The sequence below is a fragment of the Neolamprologus brichardi genome, chromosome 3 (assembly GCF_056152115.1).
Source record: "Neolamprologus brichardi isolate AB-2024 chromosome 3, ASM5615211v1, whole genome shotgun sequence".
NCBI lineage: Eukaryota > Metazoa > Chordata > Actinopteri > Cichliformes > Cichlidae > Neolamprologus > Neolamprologus brichardi.
In genome coordinates, this window is record NC_142106.1 from 22,257,174 (window position 1) to 22,281,988 (window position 24,815).

The 24,815-nt window shown below is 39.6% G+C and overlaps 1 protein-coding gene and 1 pseudogene across 1 annotated transcript; both read right to left on the reverse strand.

The window, feature by feature from the left end:
• Positions 1-535: 535 nt before the first annotated feature.
• LOC148103927 (uncharacterized) lies at positions 536-1,174 on the reverse strand (annotated as a pseudogene).
• Positions 1,175-4,749: 3,575 nt separating this feature from the next.
• On the reverse strand, positions 4,750-5,649 carry LOC148103928 (uncharacterized). The gene has a single exon (XM_087839223.1). It carries the CDS (start codon positions 5,647-5,649, stop codon positions 4,750-4,752), a length of 900 nt encoding a protein of 299 aa, XP_087695349.1.
• Between the last annotated feature and the right edge of the window lie 19,166 nt (positions 5,650-24,815).

The window sequence follows — 24,815 nt, forward strand, 5'->3', positions numbered from 1 at the left end:
AAAATTAAAATCACAGAATGTTTTCATACGGTGTTGTTGGTGCATAATAGCTAAAAGCAGGTTAGTTTGCATGTTGCTAGATGGTTTCCAGACCTTGGAATTGCATAATGGATCATGCAATTCCACTTTAGCCATGACACAGACATATAATGTGGTGGAGGCACTAAGATGGAGATTTGGTTAACAAAGGGGTTTGCAGTAGCACCACAAATTGGCTGAAGCAGCTTAAGCACCACACTACATGTGAGTGTTACAGAAGGGAATGAGCTCAGCTGACATGGACTAGCATTGATCTGCCAAATCTGTTGTCTGAGATTGACTCCAAAATTAGCTAGAATTAATAGAACACTCAAGTACTGCAGTAAAGTTAAGCATTTTAACATGAGAGCCCAGGATGAAGCCAATAAGTGAATCTCATAGGTTGCATCTTAGTTTTAATGCTTTGAAGTGCCAAGAAAGTAGAAGACAAGTCAAATCGGCCAGTGTTCAAATAACAATGTAAATTACATTTGTTGGATGTTGTATTGACAGCATGCTAACTTTCCTTCTCAGTAGAGGTAAAGCCAGACTGGTTAACCCTTCCCCTGCTCTACCCCTGTTTGTCTGGCCCTGGATGAAATAAAACACAGAGAACAGAAAGGCTGCATAAGGAGACAATGGGTAAAGATAATATCACTAAGCAGAAACTTCCAATAATGAATAAGTCCTCCACCATGACCAAGCATGTCCCTGCAAAACAAATAAGCCAGACACAGTCAATGCTTATGTTCTTTATTCTTATTCCTCTTTCATTTCTCAGGTTCACATAGGTGATGGGATGAACTACAGCCAAGTAGTGCTCTACACAGGTCAGAGCATGGAACAAGATCTGTCCATATGATGTAAATCAAAAGAAAAGCCCCCCTACTAATGATAGGTTTAAATCATCTGTGTAGACACCAAACCAGCAGAGGATGCACCCAAAAGTGCCAATCAGCTCAATAATGACCAAGTGGTAGATTAGGCTGTTGGAGTGATTCATTGTTGCAGCTGAGGATGTGGAGCTTTTTTGCTGCCACTGTTGGAGACCATGGTAGAGGATGATGATGATGCAGAGAGGGAGGAGGAGGAAGATGTTTATGATATTGAACATAGTGTTGATGAAGGAGTATTGGCTTGAGATGAGACCGTACATGGCTACACTGTAAAAACTGTGACTAGACGTTACTTAAAAAACCTATAGCAACAAAGTGACACTTAATTTACTTAAGTAGATTTTAATTTCAAGTGATTTATGTAAAATTTAGATAAAATGTTAATTCAATTCAATTACTAATTTTGTGTTGTAAGATTTATGACTTTCATGCTTTCATAGTGGTACTTAGGAGAGCTTGACATTTTATCAGGTGGTACACACTGTAAAACGTTTGAGAAACACTGATAAGTGTATGTGTCCTTTTCGAAAACATTTAAAGCTGCTGTACAGAATCTTTGAAACAAGCTTAAAACATTTTTAGAATATAAACAGAGCATCTGCTTCTCTTTACAGCTCCTCACTCCACCAGGGCTGTTTGGCACTTTCTGATAGTGCGCAAATGTGGTGCACACAGACAACTGGACGGTCCAAAAGTTGGCCTACCTATTACTGGCTGAGGTTTTAGTAGAGTTGTGGCTGAACCACATAAAAATATGTCATTAATTTTAATCTCCCCAATCAATTATAATGTTATGTTGGAATGTTGTTAAAGAGGGTCAAAAATGCTTAAACCCAGTTTGTTTTGCAGATTCTGTATAGCAGCTTTAATATAGGGAGAACACAACTTCCAGATTGTGTGAGTAAAATCAGGTTTTTCCTCTTTGTCATTTGAACAGTTTCTGTTGTGCCTGTCACTGTTCCCTGTCTGTTTTCTTACCTGGTTCTTCCTGACCTTGTACTTTCTCCTCATGTTCCCCTCTTTCCTCTCTCCCTCTTTGGACTGACAATCATACACAAATAGATTGTATTCAATTAGATGAAAAATTACATTAATATGAAATAAACTCTATTAAGATCGCTAACAAAAAGTCATCTCTCAGTGTACTTTCAACCAAAAGGCAAATAACCAAACCACATGAACATCTAATAAAAGATATAAATATTGAAACACTGATCCAACATTATTCTTGATTGACGGATCATTTGATTTTACACTTTTACCTGAATGTGGCTCCTTTTTTTGAAAAAACTTCCTTATATCCATTATGAACCTGGCTGCCTCTCTGTACACAAACACACACACACACACACACACACACACACACACACACACACACACACACCAGGAGTTATAAGGTTAATGGGCATTCAGTCAGTTAGTATCCATTTCAAACAGGACAGTGGTAACCAACAGTAGGCTGCGGACAATTTAAAGTTTTAGATTTTAAACAGGCTGTATACATTTCAATGGGAGCAACAGGATGGTCAAATGTCGCTGAATTTACTACAGAGCAGGACGGATTGTAGGGTAGCAAACATTGTCGGAAAACACGCTTTCAACACTGCAGGTTACCTGGTGTAATGTTTTTCAACTAAAAAGAAACATGGTCTGACTCCTACCTAACTATATAAAGAGTAACTGAAGGTTAAATGCAGCTAATATGTCCTGTTTTAAGCCAGGCACTTACACCTCCGCTCTGCTGCGTCTCAGCCACCATCGCTCTGGCAGCAAGAGCGCTAGAGCCAGAGCTGGGGAGAGGCGAGCTGGAACAAACCATTTTGGGAGGAGGAGAGGGGGTTTTCTATACCCTTGTTGTTAAAATGTTACGTCTCAAACAAGTACAGTACTGTATGCTTTTTATATTTTTTAGCAGTGTGTCACACAAACAGCAAAACACACCCCCAAAAATGGGCTAAAATCGCCCCTGGTTTTAGTTAGGTTATTATGCACATGAGAATTGGCCTCTCTTCTCATAAGACAAAGTTTGTGTGAGGTCGAGACACATACACACACCTGCACACACTGTAGGTAGGCTTATGTTCTAGGTGAGAGTTCAGACATATTTGCTTGCAACTCCATTTTTGTGCGTGCAGAATTGCTAGTTTGTTGCAGAGCATGGCCTGAGGTTTTGGAGAAGCGAGGGTCAGAAGGTTGACAGGAAGCACCTGCCGTGGAGACGGAGACAATGTTCTTTTTAAACTGTGTTAAAAGTCATTGTGGTTTTGAAACCTATGTATGAAGTGTATCTGTTTGACGTTTGACGTTGAAATTTAAACCCTGATGGTATAAAACATCTGCTTATGCTTTGTTAGTCGGGGATCAGCGCTGTCTGCGTACAGCGGTGGTCCCTCCACGCGTCCATTAAAATCATCGTTTGACTTCACCTGGCCAGATCAGTGTTGTTATTCTTGGATTACCTCCTGTATCCCTCCTTAATATTTGAACCCTTAACAACCTGAAACATAAGAACATCATAAGAGTGTTTTCGCACATTGCTGGTATCAAATTTCAACTCACCATGTTTGAGGACTCATCGGTACATTTTGATTAGTTCTTTAACAAAACTTATGAACAGTTTCAGGATATAATATATTAAATAACATCTGTGCAAGCGGTGAGTTTATGTTAATCTTTCTATTGTTCTTACCATCCTGCATTAAAATCTGTAATATCGGTAAACTTAAATAAGATATGCAAATTAAGTCTTTTTCTTTTCTTTATTTGTTAGTTTGTTTTGTTTTTCAAAACACTGATACCTTCAGTAAATTGGTTTAAGAAATTTCCCAAATCCAAGTGGCATATACTTTGGATGATGCTGACATTGAAGAACCAAAAATGTTTCTGTGGGTATTGACTTCATTTTAATCATACCTGTGAGTGCAATGTGGTGATACATCACAATAAGACTTACATTTTACTGACTGTATTTTTTTATTTAATTTTTTAAGTTAACATGTTCAAAACTGTTACAAATCATGCACATCTATGGAAACTATATTTCTTTGTTGTGTAATCATGAGTATACACTGTAAGAGAAGATAGCATCATAGTAAGATATTAACAGAAAATACATTATTCACCAGAACAAAGAAAATAGTAGCATTTTCAAAACCTACCATTTATGTTAAAGGCAACCACCATGGATGTCATCATTCCACTGAATCATAATTATCATTCTTTAACTGTATATATGAAATTAGTGATTACAAAAAACTAAAAAGATTTTTAAAATATAAATTAATGACAGCAACTCTTAAAAATACAAATGCAACAATACCATGTCATACCATGTAATACCTATATAGTGGTGGCAATGGTTTAATTTACTGGGCAGGGCAGGTGACCCATGCAAATGGTGTTAGTTTCATGCAGAGGCCATTTACTGTCTTCCCCTGGTTTTTCTCCCAGTTCATGTCTGATCGCCACTATTATAATTCACTGTAATTAGATATGAACAGCAAACAATGCAGATCATGTAGACATGTGTTCATTGTGTGAAATGGATGGGAAATCTTTACTTTGCAGACTAGTTACACCTACAGGTCAGTGGCCACTCTTACAGTGATGAAAGAGTACTTGAGGAACAAACTAGAAAGTGTTTAAACATTTCTGGCCTAAAACATTTTTAGTGACAGTTATACATTGCACATTCTAAGTGGTTGCTGTCATGAGAGATGCCTTTTTATTATATAGTATAGTGTATAATTATGATATATTCATATTATTTTTTTATTGTTAATATTATTATTATTACTAGATTTTATGTTCTTATAATCTAGAGTAATATTCTGAGTCACTGGCTGTTGTTCTTACAGCACAAAGACTTGCCTTCTCTGTAAAGAAACAGCAAAGGTAACACCAGACTGCTGGGAACATTAAAAAAAAAATCAGACAAAAGTATAACACATTCATTTGCTCCTCCTGACATGTTGGCCACACCCCAAGATAGACCCCCCACAAACCTCACCACCTGTGCTCCCAGTATGGCCAGAATAGTGTAGAATGCCCTGAGTTTGACTGACCTCTCCCTGTTCGCACTCTGCTCTCCTGGGCCTGGACGGATCAAAACGTAGAGAACAGAGAGGCTGCAGAAGGAGTTGATGATGAAACATAACACCACAAGGCTAAACATCAGGTTTAGGACAAAGTCCACATTAAGTACCAGACCTGTCCCCACACAGCAAAGCAGCCAAATGCAGACAATGCAGATATTTCTGATTCTGACCCCTCTTTCATATTTCAGACTAGCGTAGGTGATGGGATAAAGCACAGCCAGATAGCGCTCCACAGATGTCAGGATATGAAAGAATGTCTCACCTAACCAGGTGAAAGTAATAAGAGCCAACCCCCAAAACATTATGCTGGAATCATATGAATTGATACCATAAATGGTGAAGATACTTCCCAAGTTACAAATCAGCTCCATTACAACCACATGATAGGTGAAGGTGTCAGAGTGACTCATTGCGACTGATGAGGAGGTGCAGCGCTTTCTCCACCATTGCTGAAGACCATGATAGAGGATGAGGATGCAAAGAGGAAAGAGGAGGATGTTGAAGGGAAGATATGCTGTGAAGATGAAAGAGCCGGGTCTGGTGGTCAGACAGTTGATGTAGAATAGATGGTTAGACATCACCAGGGAAGGGGGTGGCTGAGAGAGAGAGTTGTTGGAGGATGAGGAGCTGGCTGGCATATCTGGAAGAGAAAGATCAACTTGACACACAAGCAGATCAGATGTATAGATTAAAACTTTCTTTTTTTCTTTAAAGGGATATCACCTCACGTACAAAAACTGGTAAAACTGTGTTTTATGCTATGAATCCTTTTTTTGAATTCTTTTTGATAATTTACTAGTTTCCTGTTTGATTTCTTTTTCTCAAATCAAGGTATGTTCTGAGTTTTATATTTGAATGCAATGTAATATTTTCTGGCACAAATAGATCTGTGGTAATGACACAGTGCACTTTCCAAAAATAAGACTACGTATACAAGATTAATATTGTTACTGGCACACAGTACTTAATATAGGGGCCTAACATAATAGACTGAACAAAGAACTGAGATAGAAAGACTATTACAGTATTGCGAGTGATCAGAAAATGGTTTGCTGGTTTGTTAGGAATAACAAAATAGAAAATAGCATTACAACAAAAAATAAATAAAAATAGTTTTTTGTAACAGCCAATGATGCAATTGAAATGTTAAAAAAAAAAACTGTCCCATGAGCAACTGGTGAAACTGTTGTCTCCAGTGTAAGTGATTTGTTGTCCAGCAAATTAGTGATATGTCAGTTGCAAACGAAATGGCTCTTTGAAGTGAACGACGCGAGTCGACTCCTTATTCTGTTTTTGTTTTTTGGGGGGTTTTTTCTCTCACCCTCTCTCTCGCACTTTTTTTCCGCTTCACTCCGCACTCTTGTGCTTGGGTTGGGCAGCAGTAGCACAGGAACAGAGCGGGAGGGAGAGAGAGAGAAAGAGAGCCAGGGACAACAACGTCACATTAGAAAGGTTTAGTAATTATCCACAACTATTTTCAGTTGCGGATGATAAAGGATTCAGAAAGTTTATTTATTCAGGCCCATATGACAGAGAATGTGCATCTTCTTTTTGTTTTCATATTTACATTTATTCTTAATTGTGTTGTGGTTTGCAGTGTTTTGTGTTGTTTCACTTGAAACTTTGTTTAAAAGGAAAAAGCTGAAAATTTAAATAGTTAAAAGTTGAAATGCGAATAGTTGTTTTTTGTATATGATTTATTTATTACATTTTATGCAGAGTGAATAAATAAAAGTAGATTTACGGTGGACCCTAGAGACAAAACACATACAAACTCCAAAACACGTAAAAAACACAACAGAAGTGCTCCAGGATGCTAGGGCCAGTGTTGAGCTTTTGTTACCTAGTGGCTACACAAGCCAGCAAGTACCAACGACCGGATTTGGTGTGTGGTAGTAACTGGTAAATGAACTTTTTTTTTTTTAATTATTTGGATATATATGAGTGCTTGTGTATAAACACACAAACAATACACACATGCTTTCAATTGTAATTGTGTAAATATGATCTAAGTAGCTCTGTTTTGGAAGGTCAGTTAATGCTAGCAATGTGTTTTTGGAGTTTGTACGTGCTTTGTCTCTTGGGCCACCATATATATTTACATGTAAACATATAAATAAAACCATGTTTGTTTTTACATTAGTAATTTCTTTTGTCCATAATTTTATATTGTTGTTGATAATAAATTAAAGCAACAAAACAACGTGAAGAGCCGGTTCTCTAAAAAGAGCCAGAATTCCCATCACTACAGCAAATGCATTTACTGTTCTCAACGATTTCATATTTTGCATGAGATCAGACTGAGGAACAATTATTTGCATTGAATTCAGGGAAATGTAAATCAGGAGGAAAAATTAATTTACACAAACATTCAAATAAGAACTCAACATTTTTATCAAGAAACACAAATAATAGATTAAATATTTATGGTACACAAACTGCAGTGAGACTATGTTGAAGATTTTAGATCGTTTCTGTTTTCTACGTGGGTAAATAACATCATTACATGCAGCTTAAAGTTTAAAACCTCCCACCAGTCAAGTAAAGAGCTTGTTTTTAACTGCATAAACCAGAATTCAATTAGATATTGCCCATATATCAAAGAAAATATGCAAACCTCACTATGTCAAGTGTTTAATGACCAGTGTTTTTCCAAACGGTATACAGTATACACACTATGTAGCAAGTTTCATGTCTTCTGTGATGTTAAAATAAATTTTTAAAAATTCACAAAATAAAAAGTAAAATAAATAAATAACACACAAACCTTATCTGTGTTTTGTCTGACCTTTCTTGTCCTGTATCTTGTCTCTGTGGTGTCTGTAATATATTAGCCAAATATTGCAGTCCCCCTCTATCTCTTTCTGTCTCTGCATGTATTATTTGCATATATATAAAAAAAAGGATGACAGACACATCCAATGTGATAAATGAGGGCAGCAGGGTGGCACTGTGCTATGGTGCTTAGCACTGTTGTATCACAGCAAGAAGGTTCATCTGACCATCATCTGACCGTGTCATGGTCCTGGGTCATTTGACCCAGTGTTCTGTTTATTTTTTTATTTCATCATGTTTCCCCAGCCTGTCATGTCTGCTCTCTCTCTCTCTCTCTCTCCCTCATGTTCCCTTGCACCCTCTCATCTGCCTTTCCTCCACTCTTGCATCATGTTCCTCAGTTTCCTGTCTTATTGTGAAGGTTTTATGTTTCCATTTTCATTCTGTTGAGTTTCGCTTCCTCTATCTTGTTATGTTTTTTCCGCATCAGCAGTGTTCCTCATTTCCCTCGTTATCCTTCTGTGGATTTATGTCAGCATTTCCCTCATGGCTGTGTGTCTCTCCCCGTGTATTCAGATACTGTCATGGTCCTGGGTCATTTTGACCCAGCGTTTTGTGTTTTCTGGAGTTTAATGTATATTCAGCCCTACCTGTGTCTGTCCTCGGTGCTTTGTTCATGTCCCCGTGTTGTTATGTAAAACAGTCTGTGTGTTTCCTGTTTTACTTTGTAGGGTTGTGTCTCGTTATGTCCATTGGTTCCAGCTGTGTCCCCGCCTGTCTGCCATTACCCGATTACCGTGTGTGTGTGTATATATAGTGGGTGTCGGTCTGTGTTCATTTTTGTCTCTGCTCCGCGTCTCTCTGCTCCTCGCTCCATGTCCTCGTTTTGTATTAGCTTTTCCAGTTTAGGTTTATGTTCTGTTCTGCTCACACCTTGGTTATTTGTGCACTGTAAATTAAACCCTCACTCAAATCATCATATCGGCTGTCTGCATTTTGGGTCCTCCGTTTCCTCCACACCACACGGCTCACCCCGCCAGCCGTGACAGATTAATTCATTTTTCAGTTTAGTTTTGTGTCGCTATTTTCCCAGCAAATTAAGCTGCTTGTTTTAAGTTCACGTTCCACCTCTGCGATTCTGCTTTTGGGTCCTTTTCTGCCTGTCTGCATAGCTGTTTCATGACGGACCGGGCTTTCCTGTGTGGAGTATGCACATTTTACCCATGTCTGCGTGGGTCCAAAGACATGCAGTTAGTTGGTTAGTGATTCTAATTGTCCATATTTATGAATGGTTGTCTACCTCTCTGTATTAGCCCTGTGATAGATTGGAAACCTGTCCAGGGTGTATCTGTGCATAGTCTCCTCCTTGATTTAGAGCAATCTGTGCCCAGCCAGGAGCAGGCCTGGCTACCAAGACTAGCAACTTGGGCATGGAAAGTCACCTCTCTGTGAGAAAAAGAGCCATAGTTAGTCTATGAGGTTGAGATGTGCCGGCCACCTCAACGCATGGCTTGGGCTTTGGAACCAGTCTCCTGAATAGGGGCTTGCCCTTGGTGAGAGGCAGTGGGCTGAGATGGGTTTCTTAGTAGCCCCTCAGCTTGCTGCCATTAGGATTACTCCCGGTGGATGAGAGGGTTTGTACCCTGCACCTTCAGGTCAGGGAACAGGTCCTGAATGTTGTCTGCGCTTATGCACCAGGGAGGTTGCTGGACAGACCTGGCACACCTAAACGTATAGTGAGTGACCTGGGAATGACTGGCAAAGGTCCCGATCTGCGAGATCTTCAACGCACACCTCCAGCAGAGCTTTAACAGCAGTCAGGGGGGAAAACTAGATATACTGAGTCTGAATGGACCATATTCAGCACCTCCATTTCTGAAGCACTGACCTGTTGCTCCAAGATGGAGCAAAAGGTCAGACAGTGCCTGGTGGTAACCCCCGAACCAAATGGTGAACACCAGAGGTGGTTAGCCTGTCAGATTTCGGAGCAGCTCATAGGTACTGACAGATCAAGTGGAACGATGAAGGAACTGACCTCCCAGCCCATTGTTCCTTCAGTGGGCTGGTTGCAGTCATTATGCAAATGTACTGTTTATAAGACTGGGGAAATCTGCAGCCAGCTGAGACTGAAGAAGTCACTTGGATGAGTGACGAAGCGTTTCTCCCACTGAAAACGCTACGTCCAGATGAACAGAATCAACCTTTGGAGATCCATGGACGGTACAGCTACTTGTGGCTGTTTAACTTGTAGCCAAGTATCTCACTGATCACTGTTGCTGTAGTGTAGATCAGCTTGTTAGCAGTGTTGGTTCAAGTTACTTGGAAAAGTAATTAATTATTGATTACTAATCCCCTTACTTTTCTGATTACTTATTTTCAAAAGTAATTAGTTACTTAGTTACTTTTTAAAAACATGATACACAACCCGAATAGGTAATGTGGCGTGTTGAGGGAGCAGCTAGTTCTCTCCCATCATGCCTTGGGACATGTGCTGCTGTTTAGATGTTCTTGTTTTATTGTTTATGGTTATGTTACTTTTGACTGTTATCTTGAATGTTGTGTTTATACTGCGGTACAAAGTCACTGACAATTACTGTTTTGTAGAAAGAATTCAGTACCATAAGTGAGTTCTGTTATGCTGTTATTGACGCTCAAAGTATATTATAGTACCACCAAGTGTTTAATAAAGAGCCCTTGGGGTCAAACAGCAAGCTCAGTCTCTGTGTGGAGCTTCTTTGTTAAGATTCCTCTGCATGCCACAGTAATAAAGCTATAGACTTTTAGCCCAATTCTATTTTTAACCCTTTAAGACCTACCATAGAACCAAGTCCGCCAGAGCTTATATTATATTTTTACATGTTGTAGAGCCATTTTTGGGAGCATTTCATGTTGCTATACATCAATACAACCATTACAGCCTAAATTTTAATAATATGTCTGCATTAAGTGCATAGTGTCGGATTATGATATTATTTTATGCCATGTTAGACCCCTAATTAAAGATTGTGAATTATTATGTAGTTTTCAGTTTGCATTATGCTCCTGAACTAGAAGAAGGTGATAATTATTACATTTGGTAAACTGATTTGCATTACATTAGACTGTTGATTTATTGTGAATGAATGATATTGTTTTATGATGCATTATACTGCTGAGTTATAAGAAATACTGTTCCAGAAAGTCATCGTCTCATTTGTCTGATTAGAAGAGAACAGAGCATACTGCCCCATTTCATCAGGAGCAGATAAACAGGGAGCCAAGGTCGTAGCTTAGGCGCTGTGTGAGAAAGAATGTTTAGGCTCTGATGATTAGGTGGGGGCCACTAGAGGCTATAAGAGTTTGATCAAGGCTCCACCATTTTGAGATCTGATGCTGTCTGTGTATGGTGTCCATCTCCCACGCGTGTGTTCATTAAATCATCGTTTGACTTGACCCGGCCGGACCAGTGTCGTTATTTTGGTTTTCCTCTTGTATCCATTCCCAATATTTGAATCCGTAACAGTTTTGGGGGCTCGTCCTGTGGTATTGGGATGGAAGTTTTGGAGGCTTGGACGGTCCGAGGTGGTCGGACGGGCAGACATTATCCGGCAATCGAACTGAGTGGACAGGCGCCTTTATAAAAGAGGTAGGCACAGGCCTGTTGATTTTATCCGAAGTGTGCTGAATTGGACGATAAAATTAAATGTCTATTCAGTAAAAGTTGCCGGTGAGTGTCTGTTTTGATTTTGATGAAAAATCTCATGAGTTTTGAAACTTGAAATAAGCTTAAAGGTAAAAATACTGAGTTAGAGTCTCAGGTAAAGGTAATAATACTGAGTTAGAGTCTCAGGTAGATGGATAGGGAATTGGTCAGTTTGGGAGTTAGAGTCTCCATTGGTCTAAAGATTGCATCTGTGTTGGTCATGTTGCGAGTTAGAGTCTCCATTGTCCATAACGTTGCATCTGCCTCAGTCATACTCTTGTTTTTGGGTGTTGTCTGTTGTTTAAAAGTATTATAAATTTTGTTAGAACGGTGGTTAGAGTCCACTAAGAGGCGCATAGCCCGGAGGTTACGCTCCCTCCTGGCCGCGGACGTGCGACCTTGACCTGTCGGCGAACAGGGTTAGTTCAGTTGGCTTGACTGTGGGGTACAGGGCATCCTGGAACAAGCTAGGAGTTAGAGTCTCCTTATCTGCGCTTTTTTGGGCACTGTAAATTGACTTAGGGATTTTAGAGATGAGGCCAGATACAGTTAGAGTCTGATACTGGTTAATTGATTACAAAAAAGTTGGACTTTCTTCGGTTGGACCCGTTATCTTAAATTTGTCAAAATTGTGTAGGCGCTAAAACTTTCAGGCCTGAGAGTGATTGTAAATATAAGACGTCTTTGTAAAATAATAGAGAGTTGAGTGTGAAACGAGGCTGTGTGTGACGACAGCGTGCTGCGAGCTATTTTTAGATAGTGTGTGAACATGCAAATGAGGTGGCTGCTGTGAAGCCCACAGAGGACTTCCTGTTTAGCGTGTTATTGAGTTTTATAAGTATAATTTGCAAATAATGATATATGCCTGTAATTAAAACGCTGATTTTGCTGATTATAATATTATAAATAAAGTTTTGAATGACTACGGTGAATGTTTAATGTTTGGCTGAATTTTGATATGGGACAGACGGCTTCGCAGCTGTTGGGGGTAAGTGACCGGAAACTTGCATGCCCATAAAAGGCAACTGCCTGACTGTGTGAACTATGCACCAAGAGAGAGAGTAAAATCTAGGTGGATGAATTAAATGGATGTTGTAAGAAAAATAGTAAATGAATGTTTTAGTCTCTTAATACAGGTGGATTTCTCTCAACCAGGAGACCTGAGTACAGCAGCAAAAGGATAGATTAATAAAATTGGGACGACACACATGCCAAGCTCTGGCTCAAAATTTTACAGGTTGACCTATCACTTTGTCCCCACCCGAAAAAGAAGCTTAAAGGACATGTTCTCGTCAAGTTATCGGTTACCATAACTGGAAATTTTCAGGCAAGTTTTTCACTGAATTGTTTTTGGCACCATGTGTCCCTGAATCTCACAAGCAAGCTCTAATTCCTGGCTGAAGACATGGAATGCTGTTATTTAAGGTGGGAAATCAAAATTTGGGAAACAAAATTAAAAACATACACAATTAGAGAAATGCCTTGTTTGAGAAAAAAGTTAAAATATCCCACCCACAAACGCACATACACGCAATGAAGAAACAGCTTACATTCATGAACACGTGAAGATTTTCCAGCAAGTTTAAAGCAGCGAAACTTAACATACACCTGATGTTAAATGATAAAGTCTATCCACTACTAACAATTAAACTCTCTGGGTTGCAGGACAACAACTTGACTTCAAAATGACAGACACTGGTAAATCACAAACCAGTGATGAAATAATAAATTTAGTGGTTAAAAGAGTCGAATTGTGACATGTTTTTTTTTTCTGATTGAATAATACAAGAGATTACTGAATGAAATAAAATTCCTTTTTTGAATTATTAAACATGATCTTAAGGATTTTAACGTGTACCTGTGTTGTCCTGTCAACTTGGTGGGTTATGAGTTGATTATATAGTGAGAAAAAACAAAAAAAGGGGGGGAGAAGGCTGACACAGGGCCTGGCCCCTCTCTGAATAACATAGCCAAAACAACATTATTTTCAAACAACATCATTTTCCTGTTCGTCTGTTTTTGTTTTGTTTTTGTTTTTTCTCTTTATGCTTAATTACAGGCTGCTTTGTCGGCCCGGAAAGCCGAGGCTGACCTGGACTCCTGCTCTCCCCTCTACCATCTTGGCTCTCCCTTCTACCATCTTTGATGTGACCCTGACCAAATGCTACAGCAGCTGGACCCACAACAACAGCCTGAGAATGTCAACAGTGCTGCAGGAAAGCGATCTCATGCAGCGGAGACGGAGAACGTTAAATCCAAGGCCCGTTTCACTACACGGGGGAGATTTCCAGACAGCTTCAGCTGACAGAGCTGTGACGAGACGCCTATTAAGCCCGGATGAAAAGTGAGGCCGAGCAAAAGAATGCTGACCTTAACAACTCTGCATTAAAACTGTGCAGGACAGTGATGGACCAACACGGAGGATCGGGCAGCAAAAAGGGCGTGCCAGAGACACGAGGAGTAACTGAGGTCAGGAGGCACCTCAGGTTGGACAAAAGCAGCAGAAGAACATAAGCTGAAGGCACAGGTGTCGGGGCTCGGTCAGGAGTTGACCTCTGAGAAGAGCCGAACAGCAGAGCTGCAGAAGGCCGTGGAGCAAAGCAAGGAAAACATCAATAAACTTCAATCTGACGTGTACGGAAAAGACTCTGAGGTTTCTGCCCTCAGTGAGAGCTCAAGACATCAGAGCAGAAACTGAGCATGCCTCAGGAGGAGCTGGCTGCTAATCGAACCCATCAGTCAGGCTTGGAGTCCCAGATACAGGACTTAAAATCAGGCCGGAGCTTGCTGGAGCAGGAGGTTGCCAAACCTGACGAGAAGCTCCAACACCAGGAGCAAACCCTGAAGGACCTACAGAAGCAAAAAGGGTCAAGTTAAGGAGGAGCTGGACAAGGAGAAGATGCAGGACACTGGAGAAAAGGACTGCCTCAATTGGGGCCAGAACCAGTATGGAGAGAACTTTGGGCAGCAGCACCAATGGACCCAAACGGACTGAAAAGGAGGAGGGCAGGACCCCAGAGCACGCTTCAGGCCATGGTTTACCCAGAACACCAGAACAGGAAAGTGATGAACACAAACACACACACACACAAACACACACATCTACATACACTGACTCAGAATCAAGAGAAACACACATATGAACACATATGCACTTGTTGATTGACTGAGAAATGACACACACGCACGCACACAAATCAAAATGCTGATTCAATTCACGGAGAAGTGATCCACACACACATACACATGTTTGTGCAATGAAGAGTGATACACACACGCTGCTGCAATGAAGAATGCTTTACTAACAAATGCTATGCTGATACGCAAAATGCTGCACACAAACGTCCAAATACAGAATTTGTTACAACAACAAGAAGCCATTGATTGTTAATTGGTTAAATGCATTTCATGTCACCCAGAGGGCATTTGTGCAGATTTAGGGGACACGGTCTAAAGCAGTTTGGTTATGAAAACAATGTCTGTGAGTGATGTCTGTTTATGGCTCAAGGCCTCGACTGAATTGTTTACTGTGCTTCACACAGCCTGATAAGGAGCAGTGGTACAGAGTGAAAATGATGAATTAACGGTGTGAGCCTTATTTCGGAGCGCCACATTTTTGTGATTGAGATTTAATTGAAGGAGGAACACACTGAAAATAAAAAAAATAGATCTAAAAAAAAAAAAAGAAAAAGGGGGCCAGCCCTTGGATTTACGTAAGCGTCCCACGTGCATTTAACACAATTGCCTCAGGCTTTAAAGATTGGTACAAAATTCAACAGGAAATCATAGCTTCCCTGTATTTCCTACATTGTTGGCATGCTGGTGAGTGCTGTTGCTCCACAGTAAGAAGGTCCTGGGTGCAAGTCCACAGTCTGGCTAGTTTGCAGTGGTTTCTCTCTGGGTATTCTGGTTTCCTGCCACAGTGAAAAGTCATGCAGCTGTTAGACCTAGGTTAATTGATGATTCTAAATTATCCGTGAATGTAAGTGTAAATGGTTGTTTGTTTCTAGGTGATAGACTGGTGACCTGTTCGGGGTGCACCCTGCCTCGTAACCTATCACTTTAGAGTTATTTCCCAGCCCTCGTGCAATTAGGATAAAGATAGGAGGATGGTAGTTGGTGTAGACCCATTCAATTTTTATGGTAATCAGAATTTAGACTTTGTTGAACCGTAGGCAATATGAAGACAACATGTAGTATTTAAGGGACCAAGTAGAATTTGGATAAAAGTTAGTGAATAGTGTTGAAAAAATGACAGAATTGTGAAGGATTAAAATATTCCAGGAGCTTAACTTACTCCATCTGAACATGTCTTAATCGTGTAATATGAACTCAAAATGCACAGGTTTACTGAATATGAAAAGGTTGTGTTGATTTAACTCAGTTGTTTAAGTTTCTACCAAAGCAAAACATTTGTGTGCAACTAGTGTCCACTATTGACTGAAATAAGTCCAACATGTTTTTGTCAGTGCAAAAAGAAGTTACGGTACCTGTATGCTTACACAATATTGTCCCGGGACGGAGAAAAACTTTCTGGTGAAGTTTTGGTTGATTTTGGGTTCTGCTTAACACTAGGTTGATTTTATAAGTGAGGTTTGGATTGTTTTCTTTCTCTAAGAGAGAGAAAGATGGTTTTATGCTTGGACATGTTTCCAACGGGCCCCAGTATTTGTTATTATATGAGTATTTTATTGGTTACGTTTGTCTTTGCTTTTGTTACAGTGCACTGAAATAAGAACATCTGAGAGGAGTGATCCACCGGTGGTGATATTTTGGTATTTTGTGAGTTCCTGATTTAACAAATCAGCTCTTTAATCCAGGCCTGAGAGATTGAACTTTAAAGCGCTATAAAACATGATTACTAGAAACAGTCGCAAAGTATTTTTCTCCATAATTATAATGGGCTCTGGAGAAATTCACTTATATGGGACATTGATCACATGAGAAGTCCTGAGCCTAAAAGGATTGCAGCGAGTCAATCCAGTCCAAAAAAAAACAAGGAACTGTTTTCCTTTAAAATGATGACGTCATCTTGCTGGTGATGGAGCCTCGAATAGGTTGCGTGTGAGACTCCATTATCAGCAATATCTAGTATGAATGTGTGTGAATGTATGCATGTGACTGGACTGTGATGGACTGACGACTAAATGTTTAAACTGACTTGACACTGAGACAAAAACGATACCGACTTTAGGATTAGTGCATGTCTACAAACAATTCACCCAGCTTGTAAAAGAAGGGTGGATGTTTTGTCTCGCTTTGTTTTGTTTTTGCAGGAGTAGGAGGACAGAGACTAGGGGGGGAGGCTGTAGCTTCACATGAGTGTGAACTGCAGACTTAACCCTTTGGTTGCTAATTTTGAGCTACTGATGTTTCCATCAAGAAAATTGTGTTTTATTAGCTGTGTTTCGATTAATGCAGCACATTATATTGTTGGGAATGTTAAATGCTAAAGTGAAGAGAAGCTTTGATTTCACTCATGACTGAACATGTTATTATTAACCATAGCGGGCCACTGTAAAAAGTCAATCAATTTTGATAGAAAAAGCAAGAAAAAACTCTATTGATACCTACACAGCAAATCCAGCATGTCCAAATTAACACTGTCAGATTTGATTTCAACACTTTTAAAGTGTCTATATGGGTCCATACCAGAGAGTGTTAATTTGACTCTTTTTGGAGAGTTGGTACGTTAACTCTGATTTAGTGTTAAACACCAAATCTCTCTGGAGTTGATAATTTGGCACTTGGTGTTAAGAGTTTATATATTAACTCTCAAAGAGTATTTTAGTTTAGCTACGTAGGAGTTATCTTCTAATTAATTCTAAAAAGCGGGAATTTTACTGTTCTGAACTTCTAGAAATTTCTTTTGGAAATAAACATTTACTAAAAAGACGCAATGGTTTTTGAAAAACATTTATTCTGAACTGTGCACCACAATTTCAAAACATTTTCTGAAAGATGTAACAGTGTACATGTTCTCACTTTCATTAGAATTTCGTTTATCAAAAGGTCTGACATAGGTGAGCTGGTAAATGCAAATAACAGCATTCTCATCACTTATTTCAATAAATACAAAATACAATATGCATGTCCTTCATTCATCACTTTGTGGAACTTCAACGCACTTCTGCTCTCCCCCATATTCCATCTTCACAAGCATATCCTATGTGGAGATTGAATAAAAATTAGTTGACACTAATTAAATGCACAAATTAATTGCAGCACAGTAAAAAAAAAGAAGAAAAAAAAAAAGGAATCCTTTTTGAGCCATTACTTGTGTAAAGTATTTTCCCAAAAGACAAGGACACAGACAACAGGTAATACTGAACTAAATGTAAAACCTCAACCTTTTTCATTTTTACCTAAACCGTGTGCACAAAACTCTGGAGGGATCTAAGTGCTAACGTAGAACTCAGTCGGGACTCGGAACATCTGCTACTGCTGTTTGCTCGTTTTTATGGGAGATCGTTTTCAGGCTTCAAGTAGCACCATTATATCAACATTTCACATTCTAGACATTGTTTTAAGTGTATTTGACCAAGAAATTTGACTGAAAATTCACATGCAAGCTTTTTTCAAGGCTGTGGTATTTGCCCGCAAACAATACCTTTCAGCTAGCTAAAACAGAATATTATGCTATCAGCGAGCAACATGGCTAATGCCTTTCACACAGCTTTGTCTCAACTCCAAAGAGCCACAGAAGTAAAAGCTAATAACAATAATTGAAACAATCTTTGAAAACATGACTTACCAAGCATGGCTTACCAAGCATGGCAAACAACTCAAATATGTAGAGCAAAATGTTTTGAAACGGCTTCACTTCAGCTTCGATTGGAGCCGTGCTGGGGGCGGAGTCTGTGAATTTACTCTATTGGTGTCATGACACCTCCAGATTTGAAATAGAAACACTGATTTTAACACTCGATTTTAACTACTATCATTTTACACCTCAGAGTTACATTAAAAGAATGTGACTCTACTTAGAGTAAAATTAACTCTAAGACTACTAACACCAAAACATTTAACACTTTTGAATTTGCTGTGTATGAATAACAGGGGAATGATAGACTTGTCACATTCAAAATAGAGATATGTAATGACAAACCTTGGTCCACGTCATTTAGGTTCTCGATTGAAATAGTCAATAATTTAGAAAAGTAAGATAGAACCGACAGGGGCATGTGGTGCTGCACAAGAACAAGAGCAAAATAAAGAAAAATTATTGTGTTTAGCTTTGATAAATTAAAATTAAAATGTACCATTACACTCAGAGGATCAATATGAAATTCAATATATGCTAATTTTGTATGAAGTACATGACTGATAACTGTTCTGTCCTGAGCTTTTGTTTTTACAGCGCCCACTTGACCACACCAACAGTTTCTCGCCACCAAAAGCGGGTACTTGCAAAGAATAGGGAGGAATATCATCAGAAGTGGGAAAGGTAAGCCCCGATGGGGGTGATAATGTAACACACCCAAAGAAAGATTTTAGGTCTGACCAACCGTCTCAGTCGTGGGCAAAACGATGACAGTCAATAAAATTCTAAAAGATAATTTAGTGACAAAAAATATCAAGAGATAAAAGATAAAACAGTCCAGTGTCCCATTCATGAATCAAATAAAAACACACAGTCCCAAGGCCAGAGCCAGCTATGCCACACGGCCAGTTGCACTCCACATGTTGCCTTTAACAGGGGTAGAAGTTGTCCTTGGAGACCCACTACCCTGCAAGCATATAGCCAGTGATCACTCCAACCTGTGCAACTATGCTGCCTTTAGGCTGTGGCATATAATAGGCCCTGGCCTGCACAGAGAGACAAAATGACACCTTCAGTATAAAATTCATAGCGCAAAACCCATCCATCCCAAACATATCAGATTATCACATTACATTCATGCACAGAGAGACAAACTGACACAGCAGTGTTTGTAGTGTGGGCTATAAGTAGACCAGTGTATCAGTGCAATCAAGTACACCTGACTCTAATTAGTCCAACCCGATTCCAGCCATTGGCTCACCAAAAATGTGACACACACACAAAAAACCACTCCCAACCCAGTGCAACTTCACACAATAATATGGAGCTGAATTAACACAGGCACACTAGTCTACCATGTTACAATAACACCATTAATTTCACGTATGGTCAAATTCTTAAAACTTGACCCCAAACATGAAAAATTCTTCAAACATTTAGAGACAGAGTGGAGTTCTAGATAAACATAATGCAGCAAACCACATAAGGATGGAGCGTTGGAATCAATAAGATGGTGAAATAACACGCAGGAAAAATGTTGATCATGTTGATTATGTTTATTCCAGTGTGCAGGGATTGGCTAATCTGACCAGGAAATGTTATAAAATGGATTGTCGGAACAATCAGCGTTAAAGTCATCTTTGACAGTCCAGACTAAGATGGACATCTTCAGGGCGGAAAAGGGTTGGTGTGACCAAGGTGTGGTTTGGCTTGTTGTATATATATTTCATAATGATACAGCTCTGGATGGACCAGTTACCAGGGCATGGAAGGAGGACAGACTTATTAAATGAGGAGAAAGAATTTTCTGGGATTGGAGATCCTGTGGGTGAGTGGTTGACTAAAAGCATGCATAAAATAAAAGCTATTTTTTGTTATTGATTGGTAATAGATTGATAATTGGCCACATTCACAGTTGTCTTGACTTGTAGTGGATGTAGTCTACTTCATGTTTAAGCACTCTAATTAACAGATTGAAAATAGTGACATTAAAGGAAGAATATGCAGCACCACCCTGTCAGATGCCAGTGCCGGTGGGGCTCAGTGATGAATCAGGTGAGCTTCATGGCTGAATCAAAACATAGAGGCCCCTGCTGTGGTCAGTAAGGGATAAAAAGGGTGTGTTTTACTGTTATTTTAGCATCAGCATTATTGTTACATCAGAATCATATAACAAGCATTGCATTGAACATTTATTGAAGCTATTGACATATTAACATTTGTATTACAGTGATTGTTATAACCCCATGTTAATCTTCTATCTACAGGTGTCAAAAGTAGTCAACAAGTTCATGTTGAAGTGAAGTTCATAATAATACCGGTTTTGTTTGTAGACGATTGTGAAGACGCAGGCTCTGGGCGGAGCCAGGTGTTGAACAGATCTAACATGACAATTAAATTGATTTCATTCCCTAACACAGAATAACAAGACTGGAGCAACGACACTGGACAGGAGAAAGTCTGATACTTTCTAAGATATGAGGTCACTAACCTTTTCTTTTAATTTTCTAGCTTAATTGAATGGACACATGTTAGAATTAGAAATGGCTAATTTGTTTTTTATGTCTTTTATTAGAATGAGTGGTTTTAATCATTTTTATATATATCTTGCAAATGTGCTTATAATGAGTTGGCACTCGGTCTTTTGAAGGTCATAAGCTTCGTTCGGCGATAGTCCGGACTGATAAAGTGTAAGAAATGCCTTGAGTGCAGCGGGCTAAATGCAAACACGCTTACACACACATACACTAAATTAGGATAAGTCCTTGGGACATTCTGAATATTTTAAACAAATTCTGAATCACCAAAAGATCAGTAGACAGCAACATTAGATTGTTAGAGTTAGGAAGAGAGGTGTTTTGGTTTTCTGTCTCTTACAGAGAAAGGAACAGACACCAGACGAGGTCACAGATATACGAGGATCCTTGGCAGCAGAGACAGTTACGGTGACTGCGGAAACATCAACTGGGTTCAAGTGTCATGGCATTTTGGGCTCCAGTTAGTCACCTAAAAAGGATGGATCAAATAAACACAGCGATAACCACGAAGGGGTTGACGGAAATCCAGGAACACCACACCAACGACGTTCGAGAGGCTGTTGGTCACAAGGAGAACACCTTTCTGTTCCTTTTCCTGGGGAACACAGCTGTGATCCCAGAATACACAGATCATTGTTTGAAATCGGGGCAGAATAATCCCCTGATCTGTGCAACGACTGAAGGGTTGTCTAACCCCTGAGGTTGAAGGAAACAAGAGCAGAGGATACCCGACTGGAAGACACTGGTGCCTACAGCAATAAAATAAAGGTTAAAAGCTCCTCGGACAGAGGTTCTAGTCTGAGTACGTTTGGAGGGTATAAGGTAGCACCGAAATTAAGCTGTGGGAGAACTGGGGAGTGATGGGAGTATCATCTGTACCTACTGTTGTTGTTGTAATAAAAGTTTTTCTTGCATCTGAACTGCGTAAACACAGAGGTCATCTCACATATGGTTCACCCAACAGGGGGACAAAGGGCCTCAGGAGTAAGGAGAAATGAACCCGGCAACACTGGATTGCAGGGTGTAAGTGAGCTCTTTATGTCTAAAGAGCTCAACAGGGGGAATTGTCGGATTATGATATTATTTTATGCCATGTTAGACCCCTAATTAAAGATTGTGAATTATTATGTAGTTTTCAGTTTGCATTATGCTCCTGAACTAGAAGAAGGTGATAATTATTACATTTGGTAAACTGATTTGCATTACATTAGACTGTTGATTTATTGTGAATGAATGATATTGTTTTATGATGCATTATACTGCTGAGTTATAAGAAATACTGTTCCAGAAAGTCATCGTCTCATTTGTCTGATTAGAAGAGAACAGAGCATACTGCCCCATTTCATCAGGAGCAGATAAACAGGGAGCCAAGGTCGTAGCTTAGGCGCTGTGTGAGAAAGAATGTTTAGGCTCTGATGATTAGGTGGGGGCCACTAGAGGCTATAAGAGTTTGATCAAGGCTCCACCATTTTGAGATCTGATGCTGTCTGTGTATGGTGTCCATCTCCCACGCGTGTGTTCATTAAATCATCGTTTGACTTGACCCGGCCGGACCAGTGTCGTTATTTTGGTTTTCCTCTTGTATCCATTCCCAATATTTGAATCCGTAACAGTTTTGGGGGCTCGTCCTGTGGTATTGGGATGGAAGTTTTGGAGGCTTGGACGGTCCGAGGTGGTCGGACGGGCAGACATTATCCGGCAATCGAACTGAGTGGACAGGCGCCTTTATAAAAGAGGTAGGCACAGGCCTGTTGATTTTATCCGAAGTGTGCTGAATTGGACGATAAAATTAAATGTCTATTCAGTAAAAGTTGCCGGTGAGTGTCTGTTTTGATTTTGATGAAAAATCTCATGAGTTTTGAAACTTGAAATAAGCTTAAAGGTAAAAATACTGAGTTAGAGTCTCAGGTAAAGGTAATAATACTGAGTTAGAGTCTCAGGTAGATGGATAGGGAATTGGTCAGTTTGGGAGTTAGAGTCTCCATTGGTCTAAAGATTGCATCTGTGTTGGTCATGTTGCGAGTTAGAGTCTCCATTGTCCATAACGTTGCATCTGCCTCAGTCATACTCTTGTTTTTGGGTGTTGTCTGTTGTTTAAAAGTATTATAAATTTTGTTAGAACGGTGGTTAGAGTCCACTAAGAGGCGCATAGCCCGGAGGTTACGCTCCCTCCTGGCCGCGGACGTGCGACCTTGACCTGTCGGCGAACAGGGTTAGTTCAGTTGGCTTGACTGTGGGGTACAGGGCATCCTGGAACAAGCTAGGAGTTAGAGTCTCCTTATCTGCGCTTTTTTGGGCACTGTAAATTGACTTAGGGATTTTAGAGATGAGGCCAGATACAGTTAGAGTCTGATACTGGTTAATTGATTACAAAAAAGTTGGACTTTCTTCGGTTGGACCCGTTATCTTAAATTTGTCAAAATTGTGTAGGCGCTAAAACTTTCAGGCCTGAGAGTGATTGTAAATATAAGACGTCTTTGTAAAATAATAGAGAGTTGAGTGTGAAACGAGGCTGTGTGTGACGACAGCGTGCTGCGAGCTATTTTTAGATAGTGTGTGAACATGCAAATGAGGTGGCTGCTGTGAAGCCCACAGAGGACTTCCTGTTTAGCGTGTTATTGAGTTTTATAAGTATAATTTGCAAATAATGATATATGCCTGTAATTAAAACGCTGATTTTGCTGATTATAATATTATAAATAAAGTTTTGAATGACTACGGTGAATGTTTAATGTTTGGCTGAATTTTGATATGGGACAGACGGCTTCGCAGCTGTTGGGGGTAAGTGACCGGAAACTTGCATGCCCATAAAAGGCAACTGCCTGACTGTGTGAACTATGCACCAAGAGAGAGAGTAAAATCTAGGTGGATGAATTAAATGGATGTTGTAAGAAAAATAGTAAATGAATGTTTTAGTCTCTTAATACAGGTGGATTTCTCTCAACCAGGAGACCTGAGTACAGCAGCAAAAGGATAGATTAATAAAATTGGGACGACACACATGCCAAGCTCTGGCTCAAAATTTTACAGGTTGACCTATCACTTTGTCCCCACCCGAAAAAGAAGCTTAAAGGACATGTTCTCGTCAAGTTATCGGTTACCATAACTGGAAATTTTCAGGCAAGTTTTTCACTGAATTGTTTTTGGCACCATGTGTCCCTGAATCTCACAAGCAAGCTCTAATTCCTGGCTGAAGACATGGAATGCTGTTATTTAAGGTGGGAAATCAAAATTTGGGAAACAAAATTAAAAACATACACAATTAGAGAAATGCCTTGTTTGAGAAAAAAGTTAAAATATCCCACCCACAAACGCACATACACGCAATGAAGAAACAGCTTACATTCATGAACACGTGAAGATTTTCCAGCAAGTTTAAAGCAGCGAAACTTAACATACACCTGATGTTAAATGATAAAGTCTATCCACTACTAACAATTAAACTCTCTGGGTTGCAGGACAACAACTTGACTTCAAAATGACAGACACTGGTAAATCACAAACCAGTGATGAAATAATAAATTTAGTGGTTAAAAGAGTCGAATTGTGACATGTTTTTTTTTTCTGATTGAATAATACAAGAGATTACTGAATGAAATAAAATTCCTTTTTTGAATTATTAAACATGATCTTAAGGATTTTAACGTGTACCTGTGTTGTCCTGTCAACTTGGTGGGTTATGAGTTGATTATATAGTGAGAAAAAACAAAAAAAGGGGGGGAGAAGGCTGACACAGGGCCTGGCCCCTCTCTGAATAACATAGCCAAAACAACATTATTTTCAAACAACATCATTTTCCTGTTCGTCTGTTTTTGTTTTGTTTTTGTTTTTTCTCTTTATGCTTAATTACAGGCTGCTTTGTCGGCCCGGAAAGCCGAGGCTGACCTGGACTCCTGCTCTCCCCTCTACCATCTTGGCTCTCCCTTCTACCATCTTTGATGTGACCCTGACCAAATGCTACAGCAGCTGGACCCACAACAACAGCCTGAGAATGTCAACAGTGCTGCAGGAAAGCGATCTCATGCAGCGGAGACGGAGAACGTTAAA

What these genes read in the sequence shown, in the direction of transcription:
- LOC148103928 (XM_087839223.1), bottom strand. Translation starts at nt 5,649, where the DNA reads ATGCCAGCCAGCTCCTCATCCTCCAACAACTCTCTCTCTCAGCCACCC.